Source organism: Narcine bancroftii, chromosome 1, assembly GCF_036971445.1.
Source record: "Narcine bancroftii isolate sNarBan1 chromosome 1, sNarBan1.hap1, whole genome shotgun sequence".
NCBI classification, from domain to species: Eukaryota; Metazoa; Chordata; class Chondrichthyes; order Torpediniformes; family Narcinidae; genus Narcine; species Narcine bancroftii.
In genome coordinates this window covers 213,164,567-213,188,500 of record NC_091469.1, presented here as the reverse complement: position 1 = coordinate 213,188,500, position 23,934 = coordinate 213,164,567, and the positions used below count along the sequence as shown (strand labels likewise).

Here is a 23,934-nt window from a genome sequence, read left to right as displayed (position 1 = left end):
CAGTGAAGGAGTGGGACTTCCAGGCTTTGGCTCATCAGGCTTCGGCGAAAGCAGGCGGAGAGAAAGCTAAGATAGTCTTCATTACTTCTTCATTGGGGTAAGGGATGAGTGTTAAGGCTGTGTGTTGTCGGGAGTGCCGGATGTGGGAGGTCCTGGAGTCTTCCAGACTCCCGGATATCTGCACTAGGTGTGTCGAGCTGCAGATTGTCAGGGACCGTGTTAGGGAACTAGAGCTGCAGCTCGATGACCTCAGGCTGGTTAGGGAAACAGAGGTAGTCATAGACAAGAGTTACAACCAGGTGGTCACGCCAGGGCCACGGGAGGATGAAAGGTGGGTAACTGTTAGGAGAGGGACAAAAGAACGTAAGGTGCCAGAGACAAGCCCTGTGAATGTAACCCTCAGCAATAAGTACGCCTCTTTGAGCACTGTTGAGGGGGACATCAAGGTTGGGGGGAGTGACAGTGGCTGTGCCTCCGGCACGAGGTCGGCCCCTGTAGCTCAGAAAGGGAGGGAAAGGAAGAGGAGGGCAATTGTGGTAGGAGACTCCATAGTTAAGAGGACGGATAGGGGATTCTGCGGACGCAGCAAGGAGAACCGGATGGTGGTTTGCCTCCCTGGTGCCAGGGTCCGAGATGTTGCTGCTCGTGTCCCAGATATCCTAAAGTGGGAGGGACAGGAGCCAGAGGTCGTGGTACATGTAGGTACCAATGACATAGGGAGAATTAGAGAAGAGGTCCTAAAAAGTGAGTACAGGCAGTTAGGTAGGGAGTTAAAAAGAAGGACCGCAAAGGGGGTAATCTCTGGATTACTCCCTGTGCCACGTGACAGTGTGAATAGAAATAGAATGAGGTGGAGGATTAACACGTGGCTGAAGGGGTGGAGTAAGGGGCAGGGTTTTAAGTTTCTGGATAACTGGGACCTTTTTTGGGGGAGATGTGACCTGTACAGTAAGGACGGGTTACACTTAAATCCCAGGGGGACCAGAATCCTGGCAGAGGTATTTGTTAGGGCTACTCAGGATCCTTTAAACTAGAATGGTTGGGGGGAGGGAACAAAATAGTACAGAGCAGTAAGGAGAAGGTTAGAATGAAAACAATGAAAGTTTGTAGTAAGTATTTGAATATGGATGGGCAGGTGATAGAGAAGGGAAATGCTCTGGAAGAAGATGAAGGGCATTTGTCAGGAAAAGTAAATAATGTTGTTCTTAAAGATGAGGGAAAACAGGGATTAAAAAATGGGAAATCCCTGAAATTCATATATTTTAATGCCAGGAGTATTGTAAAAAAGGTGGATGAGCTGAAGGTGTGGATTGATACTTGGAAGTATGATGTGGTAGCGATTAGTGAGACATGGTTGCAGGAGGGATGTGATTGGCAACTGAATATCCCTGGGTTTCGTTGTTTTAGGTGTGATAGAGTCGGAGGGGCAAGAGGAGGTGGGGTTGCATTGCTTGTCAGGGAAAATATTACAGCGGTGCCTAGGAAGGATAGATTAGAGGGCACATCCACGGAGGCTATTTGGGTGGAACTGAGGAGTAGGAAAGGAGAGGTTACACTTGTAGGGGTGTATTATAGACCACCCGGAGGGGACCGAGACCTAGAGGAGCAAATCTGTAGGGAGATAGTAGATATTTGTGATAAGCATAGGGTTGTAATTATGGGAGATTTTAATTTTCCACATATAGATTGGGAAACACATTCTGTGAAAGGAATGGATGGGTTAGAGTTTGTGAAATGTGTGCAAGATAGTTTTTTACAACAATATGTAGAGGTGCCGACCAGAGAAGGAGCAGTGTTAGATCTACTGTTGGCAAATGGGATGGGTCAAGTGACGGAGGTTAGTGTTGGCGAGCACTTCGGGTCCAGTGATCATAATGCCATCAGCTTCAATGTCATTATGGAAAGAGAGAAATCAGGGCCAAGGATTGAGGTTTTTGATTGGGGAAAAGCTAGATTTGAGGAGATGCGAAAGGACTTGCAGGGTGTGCATTGGGACAATTTGTTTTATGGGCAGGATGTAGTAGAGAGATGGAAGTCTTTTAAAGATCAAATTTTGAGAGTGCAAAAGCTTTATGTTCCTGTTAGGTTAAAAGGAGGGGCAAAAGGTTTGAGAGAGCTGTGGTTTTCAAGGAATATTGGAAACTTGGTTCGAAGAAAAAGGGAGGCGTACATTAGATATAAGAAGCATGGAGTTAAGGAGATGTTTGAAAGATACATTGAATGTAAGAGGAATCTTAAGAGAGGAATTAGGAAAGCTAAAAGAAGGTACGAGAAAACTATGGCAAGCAGGGTGAAAACTAATCCAAGAGAGTTCTACAAATATGTTAATGGTAAGAGGAAAGCTAGAGACAAAATTGGTCCCTTAGAAAATCAGAGTGGAAAACTGTGTGTGGAACCTAGAGAAATGGGGGAGATATTGAACAGTTTCTTTTCTTCGGTATTCACTAAGGAGAAGGATATTGGGAGATGTGGGATAAAAAAAGCAAATTGGGTAAATATAGGGAATATAGAGATTACAAAAGGTGTAGTTTTAAGGCTTTTGAAGAATATAAAGGTGGATAAGTCTCCGGGACCAGACGGGATCTTCCCCAGGACATTGAGAGAAATGAAGGAGGAAATAGCAGAGGCTCTGGCGGTAATTTTTCAAATGTCATTAGATATGGGGATAGTGCCGGAGGATTGGCGCATTGCGCATGTGGTTCCGTTATTTAAAAAGGGTTCAAGGAGGAAGCCTGGCAACTATCGGCCTGTAAGTTTGACGTCTGTGGTAGGTAAATTAATGGAGAAAATTCTTAGAGATAGTACTTATAAACATCTGGATAGACAGGGTCTGATCAGGAGCACTCAACATGGATTTGTGGGAGGAAGGTCATGTTTGACCAATCTGATTGAATTTTTTGAAGAGGTGACTAGGAATGTGGATGAGGGTAGCGCAGTGGATGTTGTCTATATGGACTTCAGTAAGGCCTTCGATAAGGTACCACATGGAAGGTTAGTTAGGAAGGTGCAGTCTTTAGGTATAAATTTTGAGATAGTCAAATGGATTGAACATTGGCTGAAAGGGAGAGGCCAGAGAGTGGTAGTGGATAATTGTCTGTCAGGTTGGAGGCCGGTGACCAGTGGTGTGCCTCAAGGATCTGTATTGGGCCCATTGTTGTTCGTTATATACATTAATGATCTAGATGATGGGGTGGTGAATTGGATTAGTAAATATGCAGACGATACTAAGATAAGTGGAATAGTGGATAATGAAGAAGGTTTTCAAGGATTGCAGAGGGATTTGGGCTGCTTAGAAAAGTGGGCTGAAAAATGGCAGATGGAATTTAATGCTGATAAGTGTGAGGTGCTTCATTTTGGTAAGAAGAATCAGAATAGGACATATGTGGTAAATGGGAGAGCATTGAGGAATACAGAAGAGCAGAAAGATTTAGGAGTGACGGTACATCGTTCCCTGAAGGTAGAAACTCACGTGAATAGGGTGGTGAAGAAGGCTTTTAGTATGCTGGCCTTTATCAATCATTGCATGGAATATAGGAGTTGAGAGGTGATGTTGAGATTGTATAAGACGTTGGTTCGGCCTAATTTGGAGTTCTGTGTGCAGTTCTGGTCGCCTAATTATAAGAAGGATATAAACAGAGTGGAGAGAGTGCAGAGAAGGTTTACCAGAATGTTGCCTGGGTTTAAGCATCTGGAGTATGGGGAGAGATTGGACAGATTGGGTCTTTATTCTTTGGAGCGTAGAAGGTTGAGAGGGGATTTGATAGAAGTATTTAAGATTATGAAAGGGATAGACAGAATGGATGTGGATAGACTATTTCCGTTAAGAGGAGGAAAGTTTAAAACAAGAGGACATGAGTTAAGAATTAAGGGGCAGAGGTTTAGAGGTAACATGAGGGGGAACTTCTTTACTCAGAGAGTGGTAGCTGTGTGGAATGATCTTCCGGGAGAAATAGTGGCGGCAGAGTCAATTGTATTATTTAAGAAAAGGTTGGACAGGTATATGGATGAGAGGAAGATGGAGGGTTATGGGCATTGTGCAGGGAGGTGGGATTAGAAAGGGATGTTTGGTTCGGTGCGGACTAGAAGGGCCTAATGGCCTGTTTCCGTGCTGTAATTGTTATGTTATGTTATGTTATTTGATTAAGTGGAAGAATCTTCCTATAAATTTAATTGGAAGAATAAATACAATTAAAATGAATATCTTTCCACATATACAATATTTGTTTCAGTCAATTCCGTGTTTACTTAATAAGAATTTTTTCCGAGATTTAAATAAAATGGTTAGGGAATTTTTATGGAAGGGTAAATTTCCGAGAATAGCTTTGAATAAGTTAACTTAGAAATATGCATTAGGAGGATTACATTTACCACATTTTCAAAATTATTATGAGGCAGCTCAATTTAAATTTATTAGTTCTTTAATGGATTTGGAATGGCCCCCTAGTTGGGCTAAAATTGAGATGGCGAATATTTTTGAATTTGAAATACATCAATTTTTGTTTCAATGGAATTTAAATTTATTACAATATAATGTGCTAAAGCATTTAATGAAGTTATGGATGAGAAAAAATAGAATGATAGGTTCTAAGGGTAAATTATTAACTTTAACACCATTATATAATAATCAACTTATTCCTTTTTCAATGCATAATCAATGTTTATTACATTGGAAATCTAAAGGTATTAAAAATCTGGGGGATTGTTTTAAAGAAGGTAAATTTTTATCCTTTAATCAATTGAGGGAAGATTTTGGTATTAATGAGAATTCTTTATTCGTTTATTATCAACTTCGATCTTTAGTAAAACAAATATTTGGGAGCGATATGACTTTACCTAAATTGACTAAATTTTAAACTTTTCTTGTGATTTTACCAAAGAAGGGATACATTTCATTGATGTACCAAATATTACAGGACAGTGTGGAAAAAAAGGGATGGGATAGATCTAAGATTAAATGGGAATAGGATATCAACTTTACTTTTTCTGAAGATGATTGGTTAGATATTTGTCATAATAGTGTTACTAGATTGATAAATGTTTGTTATCCAATGGTTAATTACAATTTTTTACATCAGTTGTATTTAACACCTGAAAAGTTAAAAAAAATTATGGCTTTAGTGAATCAGACTCTTGTTTTAGGTGCGGTAATTCGGTTGGAACTTTTTATCATGCTGTTTGGTTATGTGTACATATACAATCTTTTTGGAAAGCCATTCAATTGTTTTTGGAACATTTGTATAAGATTAAAATACTTTTAGACCCGACAATATTTTTGTTGGGTAAGCTGAAGCCTTTGAAAGATTTGGAATTAGACAAATTTCAGATTGCTTTTGTATATTTTGATTTATCTGTAGCAAAAAAATGTATAGCAAGTACATGGAAAAATGTTAACGTGATGATATTAATAGATGGCATAATGAGATGAAAACGTGTTTGGCAATGAAAAAAATTACGTATCTTTTACATGATAATTATTCTTTTTTTCTTAATAAGTGGTCTTTATATTCAGAATATTTACATTTAAATTTATTTTGATTAGATATTAGTAAATATATTTTAGTTTTCTTTCTTTTTGGCTCTCCTAAAGAGAGTTGGCTGAGAGGGGGAGGGGGTTCTTTTTTTTTTCTCTTTTTTCTTTTTTATATAAAAACATTTTTTATTGTTCACAATATGTACTTTTTCTACTGTATGTAATAACTTTGTTGAACGAATAAATAAAGTTGTGGAAAAAAAAAGACAAATTAAACTCGGGAAAAGAACAAGAAGACTTCATAAAGTTCAAAATATAACAGAGAGCTAAATTTTGATTTAGCTGTGAAATTTTGACTTCTCAGTTAAGATCTCTGTGGTACACCATCAATTATCATGCAACTTAAAGCTTAGTCCCGATGCAGATGACTAACTTAATCACTCACCAAGTCCTAGTTTCCTCTCAGAGGCATGTCTATTGTATGTTCCTGATCCCTTACAAGCAGGACAAGGGCTCCTTCGAGGGCTGCTGGTGACGAAGGCTGCATTCCTTGTTGAAGCATCTGCCAGAGTTCACACACAGCCTCATCATCTACTGGATAATCAATACTAATGAAATGCTCAATAATAAATTTAAAGGAGTAGCCATGGGTACTCATACAGGTCCTAGCTACACCTGTCTTTTCATCAGACACGAAGATCAATCCATGCTGCAAGTCTGCGCAGGCAAAGCTCCTCAACTTCTCCTCAGCTACATTGACATCTACATCAGTGCTACCTCCCGCACCACATTGAGCTCATCAACTATATCTACTTTGCTACCAACTTTCATCCTGACCTCAAATTCACTTGGTCCACCTCTGGCAAAACTCTTTCCTATCTCAGTCCCTCTGTCTCCATCTCAAAAGGGAAATTATCTACAGACATCTTCATAAACCCACTAACTCCCTCAGTTACCTTGACTATACCACTTCCCAATTTTTCTCCTGAAAGATTTCTATTTCTTACACTCAATTCCTCCATCTCCATTGCATATGCTCCCAGGTCTTCCAATTCAGGACATCTGAGATGTCCTCCTCCTTCAGAAAATGTGGCTTTCCCTGAACTGCCATTAACTCAGCGCTCACCTGCATCTCCTCTATTTTCTGCACATCTGCCCTGCCTCTTTCTACCTCCGAAATGCAACAAGGACAGGTTTCCCCTGGTCTTCATCTACCACTCCACATGCCTCTGTATCCAAAATGCAATTTCTGTCACCTACAAAGGGATCCTACCACCAGGCACATCTTCCCCTCTCCTCTCCTTTCTACTTTCCGTAAGGATCACTCACTCCGGGTCTCCCTCATGCCCTCACACCTTCCTACTAACTGCCCCTTTGGTATCAACCCCTTTGACTACAAGAAGAACCTCACTTGTACTTACAATTCCTCTCTCACCTCTATTTGGGGCCCCAACCAGTCCTTCCACATAAACCAATACTTTACTTGTAAATCTGTAAGGGTCGTTTACTGCATCTTGCAGTCCTGATGTGGCCTCCTCTCCATCAGGGAGACCAAATACAGACTGGGAGATTGTTTTGTTGAGCATCTTTACTTTGTCTGCTGCAACAGAAGGTCAACCATTTTGATATCAAATATCAGTGCCACAATGACCTGTGTGCCCATGGTCTAATGGACTGCCTAAATGAGGTCACCCTCAAATTGGAGGAACAACACCTTATATTCCATCTCAGCAATCTCCAACCAGACAGCATTGGGATGGCACAACTGTTTCAGTTTCCGCTGACCCTGATCCCCGGGACTCTCAGTTTCCCTTCCCTTCGTCTCCTTTCCTTCAGTTTCCCTTCCTTTTCCTGTCAGTGAGCCACCCTTCTTATCCCTCTGCCCTCTCTCCCTGGCATTTCTCAACTTCTTTCTCTTCTACCCTCCCACCTGTATCCATCCATTATCATTTATCTGTCAGCCTGTGCTCCTAACCCTTCTCCTTCCTCCCTCCTCTCCCTTCCTCACCTTTTTATCCTGTCGTCCATCTGTTCTTCCAGATTCCTGTCAAAGGGCTGAGGCTCAAAATATTGGCTGCCTTTTACTTCTTGTGGATGCTGTGTGACCTGCTGAGTTTCTGCAGCACACTTGTGCATCATATAATACAATAAATTAACCCTTTGCTACGAGTCCAATTTTGACTAAAAGAAATGTCAACTCTTACTTTTTTAATCTCTTTTGGTCCTAATGCCCAATTTTGCAAGACACTGAGCAGAGGTATGGATGACAGGAAGTGGGGCACAGAGAGCCAAATGCAAAGGGTGGCAGCAAGGTCAGAGAGCCAGGTGAATCTGTCCTCTCCCTTCCCCTTTATTTGTACATTACTTATTTTTTTTTTGGTAAATGGCAGCCTCTTCCCATCATGCAAGTCTTCTGAGCTTCAGCTTTGATGAGGATTTACTTAAAGGCCTAAATTTTATCTGGCACACTTCATAACTGAAAAAGAGGAACATGCTTGAATATTCAACTCACCAGCCGTCTCTGCTGGAGATAGCCCACAGGAGGGGCTTAGTGCCCTTCCATATCCCTGCCTGCTGTTCCTTGGTCCAAATAAACTATAATCTGTGCCTAGAAGAAAAATATTTCCATTAAGCAATTGCTGGATAACTTGTTTACACATCAAGGTCTTTGGTGCAAGGACAAAATAGTTGATTTTCCAGAATCATGAGTTGACAAAAATTCTAACATCAGAATTCTAACATCTCCTGAGGAAGTAGAGACACTGACGTGCTTTCTTCACAATGACATTAGTACATTGGGTCCAAGAAAGGTCCTCCAGGATAGTGACTCCCCTCTCCACACTTGATTCCTCAAATCACTGGATCATACACCTCTGGTTTTCCCTTCTTAAAGTCTACAATCAGCTCCTTGGGTTTGGTAACATTGAATGAGAGGTTGTTGTTGGTGCATCATTCAGTACAAAACCAACAAGGTCGGGTCAGATACAGCAATGAGCTCTCTGAACCCTTCTCCATTAACAATGGCGTGAAGCAAGGCTGTGTTCTCGCACCAACCCTCTTTTCAATCTTCTTCAGCATGATGCTGAACCAAGCCATGAAAGACCCCAACAATGAAGACGCTGTTTACATCCGGTACCGCACGGATGGCAGTCTCTTCAATCTGAGGCGCCTGCAAGCTCACACCAAGACACAAGAGAAACTTGTCCGTGAACTACTCTTTGCAGATGATGCCGCTTTAGTTGCCCATTCAGAGCCAGCTCTTCAGCGCTTGACGTCCTGCTTTGCGGAAACTGCCAAAATGTTTGGCCTGGAAGTCAGCCTGAAGAAAACTGAGGTCCTCCATCAGCCAGCTCCCCACCATGACTACCAGCCCCCCCACATCTCCATCGGGCACACAAAACTCAAAACGGTCAACCAGTTTACCTATCTCGGCTGCACCATTTCATCAGATGCAAGGATCGACAATGAGATAGACAACAGACTCGCCAAGGCAAATAGCGCCTTTGGAAGACTACACAATAGAGTCTGGAAAAACAACCAACTGAAAAACCTCACAAAGATAAGCGTATACAGAGCAGTTGTCATACCCACACTCCTGTTCGGCTCCGAATCATGGGTCCTCTACCGGCACCACCTACGGCTCCTAGAACGCTTCCACCAGCGTTGTCTCCGCTCCATCCTCAACATCCATTGGAGCGCTCACACCCCTAACGTCGAGGTACTCGAGATGGCAGAGGTCGACAGCATCGAGTCCACGCTGCTGAAGATCCAGCTGCGCTGGATGGGTCACGTCTCCAGAATGGAGGACCATCGCCTTCCCAAGATCGTATTATATGGCGAGCTCTCCACTGGCCACCGTGACAGAGGTGCACCAAAGAAAAGGTACAAGGACTGCCTAAAGAAATCTCTTGGTGCCTGCCACATTGACCACCGCCAGTGGGCTGATAACGCCTCAAACCGTGCATCTTGGCGCCTCACAGTTTGGCGGGCAGCAGCCTCCTTTGAAGAAGACCGCAGAGCCCACCTCACTGACAAAAGGCAAAGGAGGAAAAACCCAACACCCAACCCCAACCAACCAATTTTCCCTTGCAACCGCTGCAATCGTGTCTGCCTGTCCCGCATCGGACTGGTCAGCCACAAACGAGCCTGCAGCTGACGTGGACTTTTTTACCCCCTCCATAAATCTTCGTCCGCGAAGCCAAGCCAAAGAATACATCATCCACTTTTGTATGTTGACTCATCACCCCTTTATATACAGCCCATTACTGTGGTATCGTCAGCAAATTTACAGATGGTGCTGTTGTCGTACCAAGCCACAAAGTCATGTGTGTAAAGGGAGCAGAGCAGGGGCTTACTACACAGCCCTACAGCGCTGATGGAAATTGTGGAGGGTACGTTCTTGTCTATCCACCCTGAGGTGAAGAAATCCAGAATCCAATTACACAGTGGGTTATTCAAGCTCAGGTCTTGGAGTTTGCCAATTGGATTTGAGGGGATGATTGTGTTGAATGAAAGGGGAGAGAGGGAAATGTTTGATGCATTTCCTTTGTGATTTTGCACAGGGCAGGGATGGGACTAAAAGCTGAGGCAGGTGTGGTCATGACTTGCCCTGCAAGTCCAAAAGAACTCTCACATCTAACTTCATATTATCTCAGTGGGGCGAGGATGATAAGCTGATACTCAATGGGATCAGGATACAACAGCACTTCCTTAACTTAGCAGCCTAGTCAGAGTGTTTGATCCTCATACCAAGCTAACTGGGGCAAGGGCAGCAATCAGTGAAGCCAGCCCCATCAAGTGATTTTGGAAGGGATATAGTTCACTATGCTAAATTAATCTTGTGTTAAAAATGAATCTTTAATCCATAACTAAACCAAAATCATAGGCCTAGAGAGCATGTACAGAATGAAAGGACGACACTCAGATCATCCAGTCTCTGACAGTGTAGAGAACTTTTCACCATCCATCACTGCGCCAGGAAACCAGCATGCCATGGCTCTTCAAGTACATTTCCAGGGATGTTTAAAGTGTGGGGAGGGTTTCTGCCTCACCATCCTTGCAGCAGTGAGTTCCATATCCCACCAATTCTAGGTGAGAAAATGATTCCTTATTTCCCCTCTAAATTTCTCAACCAATTACTTTTCATCTCTGGATATCTGACCCCATCAGCTGAGGTCCTTCCAATGTCATATTTTTAATCTTTAAAATTTAGACATACAGCAAGGTAATGGGCCCTTTCGACCCATCGTCCACAATTACACCCAATTGACCATCAACCCAGTATGTTTTTGAATGGAGGGAGGAAACCAGAGCACCCAGAGGAAATTCAGGTGGACATGGGGAGAACATGCAAACTCCTTACAGACAGCACTGGATTCTAACTCTGGTTGCTGGTGCTGTAACAGCTTTGAGCTAACTGATGTACTAACTGTTCTGCCCCATGTTTCCTACGCTCTCAATAACATAAATCTAGTACCCCTTTTACCTGTATAAGGACCTTTTACAGGTCTGGGTCTTTGGATCCTGCAAGGAGATGGCCTCTGATTGGTCTGGCTGGCTGAAGCTTGCTTTGAAGTGAAAGGATGTGCCATGGAGTAAGATGCTTCAGATTCAGTGCCTGAAAAAACAGTAATTAACATTTTTTTTTAAAGTTTTTTCACACTATGAACCATATTAATCAAATTACACACAAACATTTCCCTCTTGAATATACACAGTGTAATTTTCTCCCCTTTTCCCCCCACCCTTCCCTCACCCCTTCCCACCCCCGTCCAAACCCATTAAACATTCAACATATACAATACAATAAATGCATTAAACAATGTCATCACACAATGAAAATAAACAAAAAAATTGTGTCATCTACTTTTACACACTAGGTCAGTTAATTTCGTCTTCTCATTCTATAATTTTAGGGGGTGGAAGTCCGCGGTAGGCCCTTTCTGTTGTGTTCCATGTATGGTTCCCAAATTTTTTCAAATAATGTGACTTTATTTTTTTAATTTTATGTTATTTTTTCCAATGGAATACATTTATTCATTTCTATGTACCATTGGTGTACTCTCAGGCTTTCTTCTGATTTCCAAGTTGATATTAAACATTTTTTTGCTACAGCTAAGGCTATCATAATAAATCTTTTTTGCGCTTCATCCAGTTCGAAGCCTAATTCTTTACTTCTTATATTACTTAGAAGAAAGATCTCTGGATTTTTTGGTATGTTGGTTTTTGTGATTTTATTTAATACCTGATTTAGATCTTCTCAAAACTTTTCCACTTTCTCACATGCCCAAATTGCATGTACTGTTGTTCCCATTTCCTTCTTACAGCAAAAACATCTATCTGATAGATGTTTATTTAACTTTTGGGGCGTATCATGTGTAACCTCATGTTTATTGTATTTCTCATAGTTCCAGAGCATAGCTTTTCTCATATTTCATTTTTTATCTTTATGTTTAGATCTTGTTCCCACTTTTGTTTGGGTTTACAGCTTATTTCATCATTTTCTTTCTCTTGCAGCTTGATGTACATGTTTGTTATAAATCTTTTAATTATCATTGTGTCTGTAATCACATATTCAAAGCTGCTTCCTTCTGGTAACCTCAGTCTGCTTCCCAATTTGTCCTTTAAGTAGGTGTTCAGTTGGTGGCATGCAAACACTGTACCATGAGTTATTCCATATTTGTACTTCATTTGTTCAAATGATAATAAATTATTTCCCAAAAAACAATTTTCTATACTTTTAATCCCTTTTCTCTCCCATTCTCTAAAGGAAAGGTTATCTATTGTGAAAGGGATTAGTTGATTTTGCGTCAATATTAATTTTGGTAGTTGGTAATTTGTTTTTTTTCCTTTCTATGTGAATCTTCTTCCAAATGTTGAGCAGATGTTGCTGTACTGGTGAACTTCTATATTGCGCCAGTTTTTCATCCCACTTATAAAGTATATGTTCTGGTACCTTCTCCCCGATTTTATCTAGCTCTGTCTTGGTCCAATCTGGTTTTTCCCTTGTTTGATAAAAATCTGATAGATATCTTAATTGTGCTGCTCTATAATAATTTTTAAAGTTTGGTAGCTGCAAACCACCTTGTTTGTACCATTCTGTTTCCCCCCTTTCCATAAGAATTTCCTTATTATTTTCTTTAGCTCATTGAAGAATTTCTCTGTTAAGGAAATTGGTAACGATTGAAATAGGTATTGTATCCTTGGGAAAACATTCATTTTAATCCAATTTACCTTTCCTATCAGGGTTAGTGGTAAATCTTTCCAATGTTCTAAGTCATCTTGTAGTTTCTTCATTAATGGCTGATAATTTAATTTGTATAGATGGCCTAGATTATTATCTAGTCTAATACCTAGGTATCAGATTACTTGTGTTTGCCATTTAAATGCCGATTCTTTCTTAAACTTTGTGAAATCCGCATTATTCATTGGCATCGCTTTAGTTTTATTTACATTGATCTTGTACTCCGATATTTCTCCATATTCCTTCAATTTCTTATGTAATTCTTTTATTGATAATTCTGGTGCTGTTAAGTATACTATGATGTCATCTGAAAATAGACTGATTTTATATTCCCTCTCTTTTATTTTTAACCCTTTTATTTTATTTCTGTTGTTATCAGTTCTGCCAGTGGTTCTATAGCTAATGCAAACAGTGAGGGAGATAGTGGACATCCCTGCCCAGTTGACCTGCTTAATTTACATTGGTTCGATATATATCCATTTACTGTCACCTTTGCCATTGAACCCTTATATAATGCTTTAGTCCAATTAATATATTTCTCTGGTAGGTTGCACTTCTGTAATACTTTGAATAAATAATTCCATTCTACCCTGTCAAGACTTTCTCTGCATCTAAAGCAACAGCCACTATTGGCATCTTATTTCCTTGCACTGCATGGATTAAGTTAATGAACTTACAAACATTGTCCGTTGTTTGTCTTTTCTTAATAAATCCAGTTTGATCTGGTTTTACTATTTTTGGTACACAGTCGGCCAATCTGTTTGCTAATAGTTTTTCTATTACCTTATAATCTGAGTTAAGTAGAGATATTGGTCTATACGATGCTGGTGTTAGTGGATCTTTCCCCGTCTTTGGTATTACTGTAATTATTGCTGTTTTGCATGAATCTGGCATGTTTTGTGTTTTTTCAATCTGGTTCATTACTTCCAGGAGAGGAGGAATTAGTAACTCTTTAAATGTTTTATAGAATTCTATTGGGAGTCCGTCCTCCCCAGGCATTTTATTGTTCAGTAGCTTTTTTAATATATCTTGTATTTCCTCTATTTCAAATGGTTTTATCAATTTGTTTTGCTCCTCTTACAATTTCGGTAGTTCAATTTTAGCTAGAAACTCATCTATTTTGTATTCTTTCCCTTCATTCTCAGTTTGGTATAATTGCTCATAGAATTCCTTAAAGTTTTCATTGATATCTGTTGGGTTATATGTAATTTGTTTGTCCTTTTTCCTTGATGCCAATACCATTCTTTTCACTTGTTCTATTTTAAGTTGCCAGGCTAGTATTTTGTGCGATTTTTCTCCTAGCTCGTAATACTTCTACTTTATTTTCATTACATTCTTCTCCACTTTATACATTTGTAATGTTTCGTATTTTATTTTTTTGTCTGCCAATTCCCTTCTTTTTGTTGTATCTTCCCTTGTTGCTAGTTCTTTTTCTGTACTGACTATTTCCCTTTCCAGCTGTTCTATTTTCCGATTGTAGCCCTTTTTCATCTTAGTTGCGTAACTTATTATCTGCCCTCTGATGAAGGCTTTCATTGCATCCCATAATATAAATTTGTCTTTCATTGATTCTGTATTTATTTCAAAGTACATTTTAATTTGTCGCTCAATAAATTCTCTAAAATCCTGTCTTTTAAGCAGCATGGAGTTTAATCTCCATCCATATGTTCTTGGTGGGATGTCCTCCAGTTCTATTGCTAATAATAGGAGTGAGTGATCAGATAACAATCTAACTTTATATTCCATTTTCCTAACTCGCCCTTGGATATGGGCTGAAAACAGGAACAGGTCAATCCTTGAGTATGTTTTACGTCTACTCGAATAATATGAGTATTCCTTCTCCTTTGGGTGTGTCTCCTCCATATATCCAAAAGTTGCATTTCCTGCATTGATTTAACCATAAATTTGGCTACTTTGTTCTTTCTGTTAGTCTTTTGTCCAGTTTTATCCATCTTTGAATCCAAATTAAGGTTAAAGTCCCCTCCTATCAATATATTCCCCTGTGTATCTACAATCTTCAAAAAAATATCTTTCATAAATTTTTGATCCTCTTCATTAGGTGCATATATATTGACCAAATTCCAGAGCTCTGAATATATCTGACACTTTATCATTAATACATATCTCCCTGCTGGATCTATTATTTCCTCCTCTATTTTGATTGGTACATTTTTATTGATTAATATAGCTACTCCTCTGGCTTTTGAAGTATATAATGCTGCCGTTACGTGCCCTACCCAGTCTCTCATTAATTTATTATGTTCCACTTCAGTTAGATGCGTTTCCTGCATGAAAGCTATATCTATTTTTTCTTTTTTCAGTAAATTTAACAGCCTCTTCCTTTTGATTTGGTTATGTATTCCATTAATGTTTATAGTCATATAGTTCAACATGGCCATCTCATATTCTGTTTACATTTCATTTCCGCTTCCTCACCACCACCTTTCCCCTTTTCCCCATTTTCATTTCTCAGTTTTCCTTTTTTGAACGCACTGTATGACAACACTTCTAAAACATAAAATATTTCAACCATTCCCACATTTAAAATTCCCTTAACCCCAAGTGTCCCCCCTCTCTCTGAGTCACCCCTCATCCCTTGACGGGCAACCACAACTCCCCTCTCCATTCAGACTGCAAACTCATTCGCAAGTGTCAACTGATTTCGCAGTGACCCTTATTCTCTCCCAATCAACCCCTTCCAGAAAAGACTTTTATCTTCACATTACAGCAAAGCTCCCCTCTTTTTCTTTTTATTTATTTATTTTTAACCCCTCCCCTTTCTTTTTTTTCCCCTTCTCCCTTACTTCCCTTTTCTTCCCTCTTTTAGTTCTAACTTGTACATTATTTTTACATCTTTATATGTAGTTTGTCGTCGTTCTTTGTTCTTGTTACATCTCTTCATCTCTCTTTCTGTCTTGCAGCCGTTCTGCAAATTCTCGTGCTTTCTCTGGATCCGGGAACAGTCTGTTTTGCTGTCCCGGGATAACTATTTTAAGCACCGCTGGATATCTTAACATAAATTTATAGCCTTTTTTTCATAGGATTGATTTTGTTGCGTTAAACTCCTTCATCTTCTTTAGGAGCTCAAAACTTATGTCTGGGTAGAAAAATTGTTTTTGACCTTTGTATTCCAGTGGTTTCTTGTCTTCTCTAATTTTATTCATTGCCTTCTCCAATATATTTTATCTTGTTGTGTTTCTCAGAAATTTTACTAAAACGGATCTTGGTTTTTGTTGTGACTGTGGTTTCGGGGCTAATGTTCTGTGTGCCTTTTCTATTTCCATTCCTTCCTGCATTTCTGGCATTTCCAGGACTTTTGGGATCCATTCTTTTATAAATTATTTCATATCTTTGCCTTCTTCATCTTCCTTAAGGCCCACTATCTTTATATTGTTTCGCCGACTATAGTTTTCCATTATATCCATCTTCTGAGCTAACAACTCTTGTGTTTCTTTAACTTTTTTGTAACTTTCTTCCAATTTTCTTAAGTTGTTCTTTTCCATTTCTACTGTACACATTCTTCCACATTTCCTAATCCTTTCCCTACATCTGTTATGACCATCTCTATTCTACTCACTTTTTCTTCTGAACTTTTCATTTCACTAAATTCTAGTATCAACCATTCTTTTAATGCTTTCTTTGTTCTTGAATTTTTTTAAATCTATGTACTGTCCATCTATTTTACCTGCTATTCCTCTGTGCAGAGCTTGTTCTTCTTCTTCTGTGTCTGCTCTTGGGTTTGTGTCTTCTATTTCTTTTCCTTGTATCTGTGTCTCTTTTGACTTTCTTGTTGAGCTGCTTGTCTCAGTTTGTAAGGTATTTTTTTTCTCTATGATTTCTTGATGTTGGTCCTCTTCTTCTGGGCTGGTTATCTGTTGTGTCTCTTGCTTCCTTTTTTTATTTCTCACCCCCCCCCCCCCCACCCTTTCCCGTTGCTTTCTTTTTCTTCCATCTGGGAGCCCTGCTGTCAGGCTTCTCTCAGCTGTTCGTGCTGTGGAATTTCATTGCACAGCTGGTTCCCCCCTCCTGTTGGTGTTCTCCTTGTCCTTGTTGTGCACATTGCGCATGCGCAGTTGCGCACCCATTTGGCTCCATGAGCCACTTTTGAAGTCCTGCAGTCGGTGGGTCACGACCCTGCGGGGTCTCCACTAACCTCGGGACGTGGGGTCCTCTTTGCACAGCAGATCCCTGCTTTTTTGTGCAGGTAAGGCCTTCACCTTTCTCTTCTGGTGTCTTTCCTTCTTCTTTTCTTCCCGTTGTTTTTGTTTTTTCTTTCTTATGTGCCATTTTCTCCAAACCTTTAGTTTTTATTTGTTGTGATTTGTGTGTCTGGGGCTATGCTTTTTCTTTGCTTTTTTTTTTCTTTACTGGAGAGGGCTGGTATTCTCCTACCAGCCACTACTCCACGTGACTCCTCCGTAATTAACATCTTATTGAAGTCACTCATTGATGGTCTTCTGTAAATTAGTGAAAGCAAAGATTTTCAACATTCAACAATTTTTTTCCCTTTCCTCTCTCCACAGGTTGACCTCCCTACACAAATCTGTATGATTTGGGACCTTGCTGTCACTGTGCCATTAGTAACAGTGTGAACATCAAACTCCTCTGACTTCCAGCAGAGCCAATGTATGAAGTGTATCTACAGGAGTGTCCCTTTGGTATGTTTTAAAATGCATCAATTTTCAGAGTTCTCTGTTATCATAAGGAACGTTTAATAAATCAAGTAGGGGGTGGCATGGTTGGTTTAGTGGTTAGCTCAACGCTGCTACAGCGCCAGCGATCGGGACTGCGGTTCGAATCCCACGCCGCCTGTAAGGAGTTTGTACATTCACCCCTTGTCTGCGTGGGTTTCCCCTGGGGGCTCCAGTTTCTCGCCCCCTCCCACCTTTCGAAACATACTGGGGTGGAGGTTAATTGGTTGTAAATTGGGCAGCATGGACTCGTGAGCCAAAATGGCCTGTTACTGAGATGCAAGTCTAAATTTAAAATACAAATTCACTAAAGCACTTATTAATTCAATCTTTTGGTAAGTACATGGAATTGAAAAAGGTTCTTATTATTTTGGAAGGTCTTTCTCTTCAAGATCTGACTTTCCTGTGAAGCTTGATTAGCCCCTCTAATATCTAAATATGTTTGCTGTCGGTGTGCCTTCTGCAGTTTTGAGTTGTCTTAGGAGAGAACCTGAGACTGTGAAAGATTGCCAGGTCAGGGTCATCCAACCCATAGTCATAAATAATTCAACAAAAATGCAGCCTACTAATAATTTGGAATAAGCAGTGCTCATTAGTAACTGAAATCAATAGACAGCAGGTGATGAAAATCTCAGTGCTGAAAGGGTTCACTTGGAGATCTATTAGTACCTGTACCTATCAAATTCCATCAGCAATGTTTGGACCTAGCTGATGTGCAGCATTCCATTTGAATGTGCAGTAGGGTGGGCAAAAATAAGAGGGCAACAGTGACACTTGATTGTTAGGGGCACTGACTGGCGTTTCCATGGACACAAGCAAGACTGCAGGGTGGTGTTTCCGAGTGGGTATTCTGAAGCGGGAGGGTGAGCAGCTAGAGATCATGCTCTTTATTAGTACCAATGACGTAGGTAGGGAGAAAAATATGATCCAGCAAAGAAAATTTAGGAAGTTAGATGGAAAGTTTAAAAAAAAGACTTGTCTGGTTGCAATCTCACTGTGTGCTCGTGGGATTAGATACAGGAAGATAGTGTGAAGGTACAACATTTCGAATGTAACATATATGAAATTCTTTAACTTTTGTCTACCACAAGACAGAGAGTTGCCACTTTGTCCAGTGCCCTTCACAGAAACCTACTGCACCTGGTGTTCCTAAGCGACCTCCCATCAATCCTGTTCCTTCTTAGCTTACGAGATCAGACAATGTCAGACGTATTTAGGCTGCAGTTCAGTGGCAGATTAACTACCACCTGGGTCACCCCCACCGCCTCTCACTCCACACCACGGCCCTCACCACCCCCGCCATCCCTCTTTCCCCAGCGAGCGCCTGGCCATCCATTTGCTACTGGCCTCTCATTTAATAGTATCGATCACCGGTCACACACTAATGGCTGTGTACCCTTCCCGTTTTTCACTTACTGGTATTTCAAAGCCCCCTCCTTGCACACGCCACAAATATTCTCCAACTAAAACCTCAATCGCTTGGCTGGGCCATTTCTCAGTACAAGGCCCTGTTTGGCCCCCTTCCTGTTGAATGAACTCCCACCACTGCCGGCTCTCAGAAACCACCACACACATCACCCTGGCAATGGCACGGTGCCAACTCTGGCCCACAGTCACCAGCTTCACCCACTCTGAAAGTGTGAAACGATAAACCGAGACCAGGCTACCTTTTACTTCATATAGATGCTGCACGACCTACACCAGCACATTTATGTAATTCACTACAATCACAGCGTCTACAGTCATGGTCATGGTAAACGCAAACTCGCGGGGAGTTGCGGCTGCAGGACAAAGTCCCTAAAATCATTAATTGTTTATTTCTAAATGTTTATATGCTGGGAGCCTAATTTAGATTTTAAAAAGATAGTATTTGTAATATTCCAGATATGAAAATAATATATGCAAAAGTATTGAAATATCTTGGTTGGCTTGGGCCTCCTTCCCCTCTGGGCCCCTAGACTTCAGCCTACTCAGCCTAATGGTTAATCCACCAGTTAAATGCATGGGTAAGGACGATGCAGGATGGAGTGTTTCAGAAGTATGGATCATTGGGCTCTCTTCCAGGGCAGGTGGGACCTGAACATCTAAATTGGAGAGGTAGCAATATCCTTGCTGGGAGGTTTACTAATGATGCTCAAGCAGGGCTAAATGAGCCTGGAAGGGGTGACCACTAAGTGGGAGATGGAGGGAAAGGGAGGAGTTTAGACAGGTAAATCTGACAGGAAGGTTAATAACAGGATGAAGTGTGTTTATTTCAATGCAAGGAGTATTATAGATAAGGCACACATGAACTAAATGGGTGGAACTATGATGTTGCAGTCATTGCAGTATCTTGGTTGGGAGAGGTACAGGACTGGCAGTTCAGAGTTGCAGGATTCAATGAGTGTGAAAGAGATAGAGGGCTGCATAATTGACCAGAGTAAATGTCATGACAGGTCTCGGAGAGAACACGTCATTATGATCATACATTGGAAGGCTCGTCGAGTGAAGACAATATGGGTAGAGTTCAGAAATAGGAAAGGTGTAATCACTATAATCGGTTCATTGTATCGGCCTCCCAATAAATTGCGGGCTACAGATGAACAGATACGGAAGCAAATTATGAAAAGATACAAGAGCAATAGGATTGTCATAGTCAGAGACTTTAATTTTCCCAGTGTTGGCTGGGTCATCCTCAGTGCCGGAGGCTTCAATGGGACCGGCGAATCGCAGAGTTCATTCAACAGGAAGGGGGCCAAAACTGGGCCTTGTACTGAGAAATGGCCCAGCCAAGCGATTGAGGTTTTAGTTGGAGATTGAAGATACTTATGGATAAGGACAAGTAGGGACCCTGGCAGGAAGTGCTAATTTGGAAGGACAAATTACAACAGTACGAGGCAGGAGCTGGGGGGAGCTAGCAGCTGTTAGTGGCTCAGTCCACACCTGAGCTGTGGGACTCACTGAAAGACCACCTGAATAGAATTCTTGGTCCCAGTGAGGAAGAAAGTCAGGGATGGCAAAGATGATGAGAGCTGTTTAAAATTATTCAAAAATTAAAAGGAAGCATTTGTAAGGTTAGGGAAGCTGAAATCAGTTGAGGCCCTTGAGGTATATAGAGGAACTAAGAAAGAACTCAAAAAAGGTTATCAAAAAATTCCTTTGGTTAGTGCGATAAATGAAAACCCCAAGATTTTCTTAAATATACATTAAAAACAAATGGGTAAGTAGGGAGAGGTATGACCACTCAAGATTTAAGATTCAAATTATTATCATAGTAATAAAACAGTATCATATTACACGAAATTTCTTTTTGCCTGCTGTAAAGCAGACAGATTCACCACTGGCCAGAATTACCCAAGTGCCTCTTACAGACAGACTTACAGTCAGAGAGAGAAGCAAAAGAGAGTCCCCCCAGAGTCACTAAGGGTCTGTAGATTCGCCTCTAGCGCTTCCGCAGCTACTGCAAACACCCAGAGTCCAGTCCCAACTATTAGTGACCCGAGCTCCAGATCCGATACCTGGTCCCCTCCAGCCAGTTTGAGCCAATCTCCAGCAGCCCACAGCTTCTGTGGGTTCCTCGCCTCGAGTTGCCAGCAGCCTGCCACTTGCACTGGTCCCTCAGCCGCAGAGCCTTCTCACTGGTCCACCTCCACAGTCACAGTCCTGTGGGTCGTCTCTTCCGCTTCTCTTTCTCAAGTGGGGGGTGGGGGTGGGGGTGATCTTCCGATCCTCTGGTGCCCTCCTCAGTCCTGAGCTTCTCTGGGGTCTGCAGCCCCCCTGGCTGCAGCTGATTGATAGGTGCTGCCATCTTGGATGCAGGTCCCGAGGTCGTGGGATCTCAAATAAAATCACCGTCAGCTCCCTCAATGGGCCGTTCCAAGCCCGTGTGGAGCCGACAGCAGTCGACCGGATGGCCAGACCCCATGGGTCCGCTGCATCTCTGCTCTCTCGCTCCCCGCAGGTCCACACCAGTGGCAAGACTGCCGCTTACAGCAGTGTTGTCATCTCAAGGACATTGGAGGAAATTTCCTCCTGGAGTTAGAGGAAATGGGCGGAGTATTCACCAAGGAGAAAGATATGGAGGATCGTGAGATTAGTGTGGGCATGCTAATAATCTAGGTCATGTTGATATCAAGGAGAAAGTGGGTAGACTTTTAAATATTAAAGAACTTAATGGTATCTCCCCAGGTTATTGAGAGGGAAAGGAAGGAGATTAGTGGGGCTTTGACAGAGATATTTGTATATTCTCTGGCTGCAGGACTAGAAATAAATCAGTTATTCCTTTGTTTAAGAAGGGAAATAGGGATAATCCAGCAAATTATAGGTAGGAGGGAAGATATTGTTTCAGATTTTCAAACATAGGATTTACTTGCATTTGGAAAAGCATGGATTTCTTAAGGTGGAAATACCAAATCTTTGGGGGCGTACATAGCTTGAATGTGCGGGGTAAGTTATTTGCACACAAATTTGAACACAAAGCCGGGAGGTGGTGGAAGCTGGGCTGTTCTATCATCCTCTGAAACACAGAAGTCTGCAGATGTTGTGACTGAGGTAAAATCACATTGTATGCTGGAGGAACTCAGCCAGTCTTGTAGTGTCCAGAGGAGGTATAGAAATATTACTGACATTTCAGGCCTGAGCTCCTCCAGCATTTGCTTTGCCATTAGACCAATGGTTCTCAACCCTTTTATTTCCACTCACATACCACTTTAAGTATTCCCTATACCATCGGTGCTCCGTGATTAGTAAGAGATTGCTTAAGGTGAGTGGGAAGAAAAGGTTTGAAAACCCCTGTTTTAATCATATCTAATTGACTCGTTATGTGCACGATTTCATAACTCCAAAGGAAATGGGCCAATGACAATTTTTCTCAAGCAAAATATTTCAGTCACCATTGGGTCTCGAGCAATGATTCTCAACCTTCCCTTCCCACTCACATCCCACCTTAAGCAATCCCTTACTAATCACAGAGCACCGATTACTTAACAGCTCTCATTGACCACATCACCTTGTTTATAGTCATCCATGTCCAAACTGTAAGGGGTGGAGGGGGGTAGGCTCAACAAGATAATTTCTATCTAACTCCAGTCCAGCAGTGTTAACTGCTGATATTTTTATGTTGAATCACAATTTAATGAATTGGACTCCCTGACTGTGCATCAGGCCCCAGCATCCCCCCACCCCCCCTGCGACTTGCATTCCTTTTTGTTGAAACGGTGCTGTAGCAGTTTTTTTTTAATGAAAGAGATGTGGGCTTTGCTGGCTGAGCCAACATTTAATTGCCCATGAAAAGGGGTGGGGAGTTGTCTTGAACTTCTGCGGTCCTTGAGATGTGGGACACCCACAAAACTGTTAGGTTGGGAGTTTCGGGGATTTGACCCAATGATGGTGCGCGGTAACAGCGATATATTTCCACATCAGGGTGGTGCGTGGCTCAAAGAGCGATTTCAAGCTGGTGGTCACTCCATGCCTTTGCACCCATGTCCTTCTACCTGGTGAAGGTGCTGGGTTTGGTGAGCCATTTCACGAGTCTTGGCTAGCTGCTGCAGTGCATCCTGTGGATAGTACAGACTGCTGCTCTTGTGTGTGGATGGTGGAGAGAGGTCATGGTTGGGAATGGAATGTCGAGCAAATGGCTGCGGTATCCTGGATGGTGTCGAGCATTTTGCGTGTTGTTGACGCACTCAAGCAGCAAGTGGAGAGAGTTCCATCATGCTCCTGACCTGAGCCTTTGTGGAGTTTTGTGGAATTACTTGCCGTAAGATTTCTCCTCTTATTGTCACATTGTGTATACAGCTACAAAATGTCTTCTTAGATGTGGATGCTTTCACAATATCAGGACTTTTCTGTCATTTATTAAGAAAAAGGTATGGCAACAAGAGGGTTAGAGTGTTGTATTATTAAATTAATAATTCCACAATTTCTCCACGCACCACCTTTAAGAAGAAAGCTTCCTTTCATGTGAAGCCAGAACAAAGATAACTTTCTCAGAACCTTGTTGTAGTGTGTGCTCCCTGCAGCACATAGAGCTGGGTATTGCATCTTCTCATCCCACCCAAATCTTTGCTCTTCTGGCTTCGTTTGGTTCAGGGATCTTGCATTACTTTATAAATGGTCAATGTTTCAGCTTGGGACATTCACTGATATTTAGAATTATAGAAACATAGAACATTACATTACAAAAATGGGCCCTTTGGTCCTTCTAGTCTATGCTAAACAATTATTCTGCCTAGTCCCACTGACCTGCACCCAGTCCATATCCATGTATCCATCCAAATTTTTCTTAAATATTAAAAATGAGCCCGCATTCACCACTTCAGCTGGCAGCTTGTTCCACACTCCTACAACTCTTTGTATGAAAGGTTTTCTCTCGTGTTCCCCTTTCACCCTTAACCTGTAAACTCTGGTTTGTATCTCACCTCTTCTTCTTTGGCTTGGCTTCGCGGACGAAGATTTATGGAGGGGGTAAAAAGTCCACGTATCTCACCTACCCTCAGTGGAAATAGCCTATCTACACCCCCCATAATTTTGTATACCTCTATTCAATCTCC

At 41.4% G+C, this 23,934-nt stretch overlaps 1 protein-coding gene across 9 annotated transcripts in view; it reads right to left on the bottom strand.

Annotated features, from left to right (window-relative positions):
* The window catches only part of akna (AT-hook transcription factor), a 153,084-nt gene that overhangs the window by 31,443 nt on the left and 97,707 nt on the right, over window positions 1–23,934 (bottom strand). For 8 of the 9 annotated variants that reach the window (XM_069890189.1, XM_069890220.1, XM_069890207.1 and 5 more), the window contains 3 exons: window positions 10,956–11,087; window positions 7,983–8,078; window positions 5,916–6,032 (listed from right to left, as the gene is read on the bottom strand). In XM_069890189.1, coding sequence (XP_069746290.1) covers window positions 5,916–6,032; window positions 7,983–8,078; window positions 10,956–11,087 — 345 coding nt within the window. The remainder of the gene's footprint in view (window positions 1–5,915; window positions 6,033–7,982; window positions 8,079–10,955; window positions 11,088–23,934) is intronic. The other variant, XM_069890228.1, reaches the window with a different exon arrangement.